The 11,793-nt window shown below is 36.1% G+C and overlaps 1 protein-coding gene across 1 annotated transcript in view; it reads right to left on the bottom strand.

Moving 5' to 3' along the window:
• Positions 1-11,793, bottom strand: part of LOC122719061 (high-affinity choline transporter 1) — a 15,604-nt gene that overhangs the window by 420 nt on the left and 3,391 nt on the right. Inside the window, exons 3-7 of the mRNA XM_043944591.1 lie at positions 10,750-11,120; positions 8,922-9,226; positions 7,567-7,846; positions 5,812-6,029; positions 1-5,377 (exon numbers count right to left, since the gene is read on the bottom strand). The exon at positions 1-5,377 is cut by the window's left edge and continues 420 nt beyond it. Of these exons, the coding sequence (XP_043800526.1) occupies positions 4,658-5,377; positions 5,812-6,029; positions 7,567-7,846; positions 8,922-9,226; positions 10,750-11,023 (1,797 nt within the window). The 5' untranslated portion in view covers positions 11,024-11,120 and the 3' untranslated portion in view covers positions 1-4,657. The remainder of the gene's footprint in view (positions 5,378-5,811; positions 6,030-7,566; positions 7,847-8,921; positions 9,227-10,749; positions 11,121-11,793) is intronic.

Below are 11,793 nucleotides of genomic sequence, written 5' to 3'. Positions count from 1 at the left end.
TTTTTTTTTTTTTTTTTTTTCGTTCGGCGTTCAGGCAGCCTTGTTCATTGCTCGCAATTTTTTTCTTTATCACGATACACGAGATCTCTAGAGCGTCTCGATCTTTCTCGATCTTCCTGGCCACGAATCGCTCGGTTATTAAATTAGTAAAGAGTAATTAGGAGGATACTCGTTCGATGAAAAAAAGGAAAAAAAGAAAGAAAAACTGAAAATTAGAGAGGATCCTCCTAATTCCGTGAAGCTTCGAACCCCATCGATCCCTTTTTCTGCGAGAGGATATAACCACGCTATATATATATAATACGTATATACATATCTTATATATATATTTTTATCATCTTTTTTTTTCTGTCTTACGTAGTCCCTTATCTTGCTAATGTATTATATCTAAGTATGTATATGTAGAGCACGCATCATGATATAGGTTTCCCGTTACATCGTTACAATGCACGATATTTGATATGTATAGTAACCGTTGTGTGGCCGTTTCTCTCTCATAATTAACATTTATGCCACTACGAATAATAACGGATGCTTATCGTACGGATGCATCTACGCAACAATATTTATTCGCATATTACTTTTTTCTTTATCTCCCCGATATATGATGATATATATACGACACAAGATGAAGCGTAGAATCGAATCGATCGAAGATAAGTTTTTTATTTATGTTTGAATCGTTAACTTGCCACTTCACTTTGAGAAATATAGCCCTCCCCTTTTTATTTCTGAAAATACAGAACAACGTGAGTGAAAGCAAAATAACTTTCGATCGTTCGCGGGAATAAAAGAAATAATTTCGCAATCCTTATAAAAACTAGTAATTTATACACTTCTTCTTCGATTCGACGATATTGAATCCATCTCTTTTTGAATTTTTCAACGCTGTTTCTTTTCTTATTTTATCCCTCGCCTCGCTGAATTTTTCATCATCAGAGAGCAATTTCTCTCATCAAAGAAATTGTTTTACGATCGTCTAGCTCTACTTTTCATTATATATATATATATATATGTGTGTGTGTGTGTAAAAAAAGAATAATTGTCCGCTATAAAATGGTTTTTTTTTTTTTCTTTTTAGTGGAAATGTTAATAATTTCCAGTCTAACAGACTCGATATCATCGAGTGAAAGTCTTTTATAACAACCGCGATCGAATAACAACGCATATAGAAGAGGAAGATGCGTTTGTGAACGCGCGAGACGTACACGATGATTCATGAGATTCTTCATATCTGTCTGAACACGTAATTTCACCGTCGTGCAAAGACGCCTCGCTTAACAAGCGACAAGACGCCGCTTCCGTCCGGAACTAACTCCCTCGTTTTCTCTAAAAAAATCGTTTATTTACATATTTCTCACGAGTTGACAAGTTGAACGACAAAACAACGCGTTTCTTTCAATTTCACCATTTTTCCTTATGAATCTTGTGTACGATCAATTTGCGAAAGAAGAATGACAAACAAATAAACGAGATGAGAATTTTAAAAAGTAATTCCGTTCGATTTCCTCGAGATTCCTTAGATTCTTAATGTAGAGCTTCGATTTAGAGAAATGAGAAACGGTTTGATAAGAAAAAATTTGCGCGCGATTTTTCTTTTTCCTTTTTTTTTTTTTCTTCATTCTCGTACGATATCATCAAATGGCAATATAATTTATTATACGCAATATACATTCTTTCTAGATTCATCCATATTAAAATAAAACGATAGGTGAGAAATTTGTTTAAAAATTCCGCTCGACCATTATTTTTCGATCATTCGCGAACGAGAGAATATAATTCGAAGATCGAACAGTAGGAGCTATCACTCGATTAACGCACCACTTGGATTTTTCTCCGTTACATTTTTCTTATATTTTTTTTTTTCTTTGTTTCTTTCTTTTTGGCGGTAAACGATGGGATGAGCAACTCTATGCGACGAGCAATAAATACCACTACATAGGCGTTATGAACGTTTCGCGAACAATGTGACGGCTACGGTTAAACGATATAGGTACATAAGTTTATCTACTTTGATAAACCAATTTTTCGAAACCAATAACAGCAGCGATAATTCGTATCTTTCACGTTAAAAACTATTTTTTTTTTTAGTCTTCTTGTATGTACGTGTGTGTATGTATGTATCCATGTACGTGTATGAGAAATCACTCGTCTCGCTTTAATGCCGATAATGTCAATTATATCGTACAATGTATGTATGTGTGTGTATATATATATGTATATATACTATATAATAAACACAACGAATCCGTGCAACAACCGATTCGTCTGTGAATCTTGATCTTTCACGCTGACTCGCGCATCGTGCTCGATGGTTCATTCAATGGAACGTTTGTAGAAAGAAGTTGGTGTTATAGAAGCAATATTTGTACAAAGATTCTATACTTGTTCACGGCTTGTATTATGAACGTGATGATATATTTTTAGAAATCGGTATTATATATTTCTGTCTATCAAAAATCTATATGATTAGACTCGATTGGAAATGTGACTTCAAATTTTTAGAATATTTGTGATTATTGCGAAAACCAATTGTTAATTGTTTTGAAAAGAAATCCAATTTTTCTGTTCTTTTTAAGAGTACAATAAAATTAGTCGTTTCGAATTTCGAAAATTCTCGGATTTTGGCCCGAAACCATCGCGCGAGTCAGACGCGAAAAAAATCTCGAAGAGCTTGGACGAGCGGCTACGTGGACGGCGGCTAACGCCTTACTTCCACTTCGTCTCCACGTAATAATATAAACAATGGTGTGTACGTCGCCTTTACATCATACTAAGCAAGGGAAGAACGATCGATCGCAAGTAGAAAAAAGCGTCTCTTAACGTCGTTTATTCGTCCATTTTTATCTTCTTTTTTTCCTCTCCCGCTTACTTCTACCTATCCCTTCCAACATGGAGACTCGACACTCGACGATGAATAATAAAATTTCACGAGGATGCGACATTTAACATGGTGCGGTGAAGAACGATGAAGAGGATGGGGGAGGGGTTATCGTCGAGCCGTACGTAATGGAAGAGGAGCTAAATGACAACGATGAATCTAACAATTGTTCAAAAACACATTTCTAAAAACTGTATGATATGTAACATTAATTTATAAATCCCTATACGTAATATCCTATAGCCCATTCTATAGCCGCTCGCCACGAGTTTTAACGAGTTTTAATGAACGAGATACTCGTCGATACTCGTCGAGGTTTTTTTTAATCTCTTTATTATTAATTCTCTAAAATATGCTTCGTGATAAACGGGGGGAAGGGGGGAGAGGGACGGATCGGTCGTCGCATCAAGACGTTAGTTTTCTCAAGCAAATTCGATAAACTCTAAATACATGGCATATACGTGTATATGCGCGATTACGCGTGCAATTGTGTGTGTGTGTGTGTATTTACGCACTCGTAATTGCGTATATACACGTATGTGTGTGTATATATATATATTATATTTCTCAAAAAAAAAGGAAACAGATCACTAGGCCTAATTGGCGGCACAGGGGATAACAAAACCTCACCAAACTGTCCAGGAAGCTTCGATTTCTCTCTCTCTCTCTCTCTCTCTCTCTCTCTCTCTCTCTCTCTCTCTCTCGAATATTGCACATTTCCCTTTTCGCTCATTCATCCTCTTTCACACTTGTTTTTCACAGCTTCCAGTCATCTCGCTTTCGTTTGAAGAGGACGAATCAGCATTTTCGAACTCAGGTACGAGGTACACAGAACTGTGATCACTTACGAGTAAATTACGTGTAATAACGAAAGGAAAATTCGTAGAAGAACTTGAGGAGCAGATATTGGCATATATGTTTCGTAGCTTCGTGGACGTAAGGAGAGGGGATATAGGGGTGGTATAAAGAAAACAATTTGGAAGGATTGAATCAATTTGAAAATTTCAATTCTTTCGTGAAATTATTTTTTAAATAAAAAAAAAAAAAAAATAATAGAGACATTCGCACACTTATTTTCACACGAATATTTCTTCTATCTCGAAATCGAAATCGTCTGTCTCTTGATTTGTCGAACAATTTCGAATAAGATAGCATCAATATGCATACATATGTTCATTCTTTCTTTATCCCGTATAAAGTGTCCCGTATAAAACACTTTTCTCCAAGATACACATTACGAATACTGAACTCTCGTATAACACAATTCCACTTTTTTTAAATTTTCTCGACTTATATATATTTTGTTTCAGAAAGGAATAAAATAATTTGAGAAGCAAGATAAGATTAATTAAAATTTCGTAAAAATCCAATCGAGGAAAAAGAAATTTTGTTTCTTAACTTAGCTCATCTCTTCTTAAAAATACTCCCCCAATGTGTTATACGAAAGACAGTGAAAACCAGAAGAGCCAGCAGAATAAATAATCAAACAAAAATATTTGATCGCGTCGCATGAAATGTCGGATTTTGAACGATCTCACATCATTTTCAGAAAACCTACGTTCTCTCTACGAAGGAAAGAGAACTCTTCTCTTGGAAAGAAGGAAATTGTAATCAAAGAAAAAGAAACAAATCATTTTTTTTTTTTTGAAGAATCCAACCCGTTTCACGCGAACGATCAACGACAGGATGGGGAAACACACGTGAGAACGTAAAGAAACAGACCTGCACCGCCGCACTTATTGTTGGTCACAGCATCCGAACACGGAACCAGGGATTTTAGAACGCGGTGCTGGATTGCGGCTGTCGTGGCACGTTCGGCCCGTGGGGCACGAGGTGCGCCCCAGCCCCGCCTCCGCCACCCCCGCCGACAACAGCTTCCGGTTCTCCGGCCGCCTTATTGCATCCCGGCTCCATGTCGTAGTCCGGCTCGAGCGCAGGATTCACTCGGCCGTTCGATTCGTCCTTGCTTCCGTACAGCCTGCCTATACCGGCTGCAAGCACGGCCATTTGCTCGCCCTCGGCCGGGTCCGGGCCGACCCTCTCGACGTCCTCCGGTATATTGACCACGCACCTGAAGAAATCGTATCCGGGCGCGAGCCTGCCGGTAAGGAAGGCCACCTGGGTACCGTACGAGACGCCGATCAGCGTCACCAAGGACATTAGCATGGCCATCGTTCTGAAGGGGAACGCTTGCGTGTTCGTCTCCTCATCGTAGCCCGGATAATGGATAAGGGCGGGAAGGCCCATCAGGGGCTCGCCACCGCTGATCCTAACGATGAACGCTATTATGTAAGCGGCCAGACTGCCGTAAGTGTTGCAGTATTCTTTGAAGTGGACCACCATCAACAGCTGGGGGAAGAGGATCACGTAGACGAGGTCCGAGCACATGGACCAGAGGCCGTAGATCGAGGGTATAGTCAACGCCATCACCGTGCTTAGCACCCCGACCACGCCTATCCCCACTCTCATCACCCAGATGATCTCCATTTCCGACGCCTTCAGGTGGATGGTGGAGCCAGGATAAGATAGATAGAAACGGAGAATTGAGGTATACGAATAGTAGGTATTGAGTGAGAGCCGATCGTGTGTTTCGTTCGAGTTTTTTTCACGAGCAAATTGCAATTGTTAGCATTGGATTGGCCGAGAGAGAGAAATGGAGATGCGGATGTGAGATCTTCGATGATCGATTCCTCGAGTAGAATTGATGTTGCTGTTACGAATGATTCGTATTGTGAGGGATGGAGGTTGAGAAGAAGGTGGGGGGATATGACGGCATGATGTATAACGATATGATGATATGAATGATGAGGCTATGACGAAAATAATTTCGTTGATGATAATACGTGTTTATCGACACGCACACGACACGATACGATGTTTGTTGATTATGGAATGTTCGGCCATCTGTGTAAGGATGACAGAGAACTTACCCTCTGGCGGAAGATCAATTTATAAACGTTTCTGGCGAACATGGAACTAGCCGAAAGGATGCTACTGTCCGCCGAGGACATCACCGCCGCTGACACTGCCCCTAACCCGAAAAAGGAAACGAAATCTGGCGTCAAATACTGCAAGACCATTGGCAGAATCATGCTTGTCTCTGCCTCGGTGAAGGGATACGGGCCTGTGTAGCCTGTCTCGTTCCAAGCTGGAACAAAAATTTTTTAACACCTCTTATTTACTAATTCATAATGTTTCAACGTTTTAAATTAATTGTAATCAAATATTATATCGTAATAATCAATAATGAATAATCAAGCAACTTTGTCAATTATATTAGAGACAACAAATGTTGACAATTAAGATTAATCTCTCACTCTTTTTTTAAATAGAATTTCTTCGTTAATTAATTATTATTATATTCGTTAATTAATTAATATTAATTTATCTGACAAAATTCAAAAGTCTGTTCACTACCGTTCAACATTTATTAAAATTACAAACGATTTACAATATAAGGTATTATAATGAAATATTTAAAGCAGGCATTTATTAACATTTATAAAAATGTTAGAAAAATCTGATGATATTATACTCGTGGATAAAAGCGTAGATACTAAAAAGAAAAAAAAAAAAAGAAGAAAAAAACCTCCCTTCGTGAAAACGAGCTGAGATAAGAAACTATTTGTCTTTGTGCCCCGTGAATAAAAAAAATACACACGAGATACCGATACAGTGTGTCCGCATTAGTTCCAGCGGTTCCATTGTGCTCAACCGTGTAGTGCACGAGTCGCATTATCACCCTCACCCTCGAGCCTCGCGCCATATGACAGAATCCCACGCTATTGTACACGCTGTGGGATATCAAGCCAACCCTCGCCCACACACCCTTCCGTTACAACACCGACCCGCTTAGACGTGGAACCTTGTAAATACCAGTAGTCCTCTGTCTGCAGTGCCACCAAATGTCAAGTAGGCTACGAGCGCGAGTTGGGAGAAGGGGAGATGACGAGCAAACCGGGTCTAATTCAATCCCCCTTCAACTTCGGGAACCCATGAAAACGTGTTCCCCTTCCCTCCCTCGGACGAAACCAGCCGAGCCAAGTAAGAGAGAGAGAGAGAGAGAGAGAGAGAGGATGACGCGACTCGTTTATTATTAATACAATGAAATTGGAATTTACTATCCTAAGCGTAACCGTAGAAAATGAAACAGCTGGGGGCGTACCTTTTGAAATTTTTATTCGTGAAGAATCTTTTTCTTTTTCTTCCGTTGGGAAAATTCTATGTGGAATTATCTACCCGTTTTAGATAAAAGGGGGAAAGGGTATAAAAGGTGAAATGATCGGGATGAAAAATAATTTTGTTCGAAGAAAAATTAGAGATTCCTTTTTTTCTTTCTTTTTAAAGGTTCTTGTGAGAATGATATCGATCGAGATATTGCAAATATATTTGAATTTTATTTTCTATAAAAAGATAGATTGCTCGTGATGGTGTAGATATATAAAGAAACAATGCAAAAGGAAAGTACATGTTTTTATCCAATCAAGATGATCTAACTGATCTTGGTGGTCAAAACTGTAGATGATTTTCAGCTCGATTATTTGCAATTTTGCAAAAAATTCTATAACAATAATAATGATAATTTTGAACAAGCAATAAGGGATAGGGTGTTAATTTGTTAAAAAACGATGAAATAGAAAAAAAGAGAAGTCGAAGATGATATATTTGAAATAGATTTTACTCACGCGTTGCTTTGGCGATCGCGCCAATCAGGACAGGTGGTATGGCCATGATAATGCAGCCTATCGCAGCTACGTAGCTCAACACTTGCGCTCTTCCAGCAGTTTTTGAGGACAGGACACGTTGAAAATATACTTGCCAAGGGATACCACCGAATATCAACAAAAGACCGTAATCCACGTAAGACCAATATTCCCCAGGCTTCACTTCACCGATCCAATCCACCTCCATGGACTTAAGAGATTGTACCTTTGGATTGGTCCAAGCGAATGGAATGCACATCCACTATAATGAAAATTATACACGTGTTTTTTATTAAATATAGTTGAAAAATTGAATTAGTACTGTAAATTATCGCGTTTAATTAGCAAAAAATGATGGGAAATTAAATTACGAAGCTGTTTATAGATTTATCTAGATCAATCTAGATCTGTAGAATTTCGAATTGTAACGTGTAAAATGAATACAATTGATATTATCTTCGGTTTGGGAATCCATCGAGGAATTAAAGTGAAATATAATTATCTCCAAAAAACCTGATGTTATCGCGATTCATTACAGCTAATGAATGATTGCCAGGATAGATATAAATATCAGAAAAAGTGGTTTTTAAAATATAAAAAGAAAAAAGAAATATTTATTTAATATTCGTTCGGTAATTTCAGATTCATTGAATTCGTCTAATAGGAAAGTATGCTGAAACTTTGACGAAAATAATAATATAAAAAGATAAAATAAAAAATAAAATACGAAAGATAAAAGAGAATAGAAAAATGGGGGGAAGAAATTATAACGTTTCTGTGAAAACAATATATCTAATATGAAATATAAAATGTTACATTGCTCGTAAATTCTTCAATCTGATGAAGTTCGAAATAAATTGATAATCTGATAACGTTCTGGAAGAAAGAAGTAGGTCACTATCTACATAGCATAGAATGAATTTGATAATATAAATCCTTCCAGTACTTGAGCCTTTGTATCGATCTGCAAAACCAACTTTAACACAAGATAATCAAATTCTATTCGACGAAAGTACAACGTTTCATGATCTAATGACAAATTTCTTTTATTAGAAATGGAATTTTTTTTTTTTGCAGACACGATACAACATTTATCAAAATACAAATAATTTTAATTTGCAAGATTGAAAATAATGATTGACGATTCGCGACAAGCTTCGACGTTCTCAAAAGCTTTTCGTGAGCTTATGTTCGAACCTTAAACTTATTTAAAAAAAAAGAAAAAAATTAACCACGAAAAAAAAAAAGAAAGCAAAGAAGAAAGAAATATATAAGCATTTTGACGAGTTTCAAATTTCAATTCAATTTCAGAAATTGCATACTTGACACCAACTTACCAATCCTATGAAGATGCAAAAAAGTTGAATAACATCGGTATAAGCGACAGAGTAAAGACCACCGAATAGCGTGTAGAAAACTGCGATACAGGCGCTCAAAATAACCGAGGCACTCTGATTCATGTCGATGATGACTGCCAGCGTCGCGCCCAGAGCCGCAAGGATGCCAGCGGCCCAGAACACCTCACCGCAGAGCGCAGGAAGAAAAAGAAGACCTCCCATACGTTCGCCGAACGCGTCTTGAAGAGGATCTAACATCGTGATGTACCCCTGCTCTCGCATTTTGTTCGCGAAAAATATTCCACCTGTAATCACAAATTGCGATTAAACGGAACTTTTGAGAATTATATTAAATATTTGAGGTATTTATAGATTGCTAGGGACTTTAGGATAGGAAAAGGAATAAAGGGATAAAGTTCTTTTTTTTGATGTATCGAGTATTTCACATTTGTTATTTACGTTGTGTATCTTAAAATCTGAATATATTTATAAAAAGTATCGATTTTTAAAAAAAATATAATAAATATTTTAAAAAAAATATAAAAAATAAATTCATATTATTAGAAGGGGGAAAAATAGATATTATATTAGTTTCTAGAATTTAATTAAAAAGTTATTTCAAAGATTGGTTAAAAATTAATTTTTGCTATTATAGAAAATTGTCATACAATTTTGATTTTTTCGTTTGTTATACATTTCTTACACGATTGTTCTGTAAATAGACGCTTATACATAGTTTCAACGGACGGTTATACACATGTTTATTCTTTCTCGAGGCCAGTCGATTTTAAAGAGCCCACGTTGGAAAGTTATGTCTTGATTGCAAGTGTTCTATTATCTTAGCTATACTACGCCGTAAGAATTACCAAGTTCTCGAGCGACTATAAACTTCTTCTAACTTCGAAGAAATAAACATTGGGAGATGTTATCAACTCGAACAATTTATATAACGTTATATTGTTATAATTGAATCGAATTAAATTTAAATAGAAATTTCTCTCAATTTTGAACCAATGTTTTTCTATGAACTGTAACCTTCAAAGAGGGAAGAGAAATGAGTTTTTTTTTTTAAATTTATTTATAATATAACTACGTTGGATTCTTTAAAATGCATTTTTAATAATTATGAGAAAAAAGAAATTATTTGCCTATTGTGAAAAATTTCTCAAGAAGATTGTATCGAATTAAAAGTAAATATCATCTTTGAAATAAAAGCATTTATAAAAGAAAATATCTGACAAAAGTATTAATATTTTTACATGATCGTAACGTATCACAACCGATTGAGGGATAAAATTCAAGACACGTAAAAAGTTCTTTCTTCAAACAGAAAACAACTAACAATAGATAACAACAATCAAAACAGCTTCTTATTTTAATTCAATGCATCATCAAAAATTAAAGAAACTCCTCCTAAATTAAAATTTTTATTCGAAAGAAAGACACTAAAATTCTTCCCCTATAAAGAATGAATATACATAACACATAATATTGAAACAATACATAAGTTTTCCAAGTTATAACAAAAATACAGTATCTAAAATACCCTTACAACCTTCTCACTGTTATAAACGATCAATATTTCAAATTTCTCGTACGATCGTATCAACATTATATATATATACATAAATAACATCACATCGAATATTCACAAGGATATTATTATTCGTATCACAATTAAAATAATAATAATTTCTTAAAAAGAGCGATCAATCCGGAAAAAAGGAATATTGAATATTTATAAAATACCCCAACGAATACGTATCGCAATCATAACCTTAAAACGGGGGAGACGAGAATAAGATTTTAGAAGGGGGTGGAAGCTTACCGAAAACGAGGCTGAGCGCGTATCCGAAAGGAGCTTGACACCATACCAGGCCCCTCGTGTAGATAGCTTCGGCGGTGCCGTTGATGTATCCACCGCCGACCCAGGTCGCCGTCATCGTGAATATTCCTACGAAAAGGCCGATCGAACGGCCGGCAAGCATCACCTCCTCCTCCGAGTCGTTTCCAGCTTCCTTCTTCCTTGCCGCCCATATTCCAACAGCCAGGATCAGAACGTAGAACAGGACGATTGACACGATACCGGCGAAGTTGATCATCTTCGGTGAGTACGGGTCCACTTGCGTGAACTCGAACTGGCGGAGACGCAAGTCCGGGAGGTATGGCGGCCGATCCGATTTTGGGAGATTCGGATACCTGCCCGCACATAAATCGATCCTTGATTTGAAAATTATTTACGGTGACATTTTGAGTGGGGAGGAAAGAAGAGATGATTGAATGATTGAAGAGATGAAGAGACGAAGGACGAAATCGAATTATTGGTGAGTTTTGGTGAATAAAAAATGGGAAAAAGATTTTCTTCTACGAAAATGTTTGGCTTATACTCTTAGGAAATGAATTTGGAAACAATTGATCTAAACATTCGTTATATACTTTTGATCTTTAAAAATGCAGATTACAGAAAATTTTGAAAAGAGTAAATCAAATTTTCCACATTGAAATTAGACTTTTAAAAGAATATTATTATTGTTAATATTGGTATTAGTTTTATGATGTTAACTGCACGATAAATAGGATTTTCTCGAATTTATTATTTTTATCTGTTCTGAAATATCACGTATTTGCTTACTCGTTTCATAATTTGTTGTACTTTATAGAAATATTAATTAATTCTGTGAAATGGATACTTACAATTTAATGTAGATAATAGAAATAATAAAATTTTTACTATTGTTTAATATTGCTGTTTCTACTTATACATTAAATTACTAAGAGTATTAAATAAATTTACTATTTTTTTTAAAAAATAGAATGATATCTATTATATATATTACAGTAAAGAATAAAATTACAAATGAAAGCAATATCA

The sequence above is a fragment of the Apis laboriosa genome, unplaced genomic scaffold, assembly GCF_014066325.1.
Source record: "Apis laboriosa isolate Shangri-la unplaced genomic scaffold, ASM1406632v1 scaffold69_cov144, whole genome shotgun sequence".
Lineage (NCBI taxonomy): Eukaryota > Metazoa > Arthropoda > Insecta > Hymenoptera > Apidae > Apis > Apis laboriosa.
Note: the sequence above shows the minus strand (reverse complement) of the source record. Positions and strands in the feature narration are given on the sequence as shown.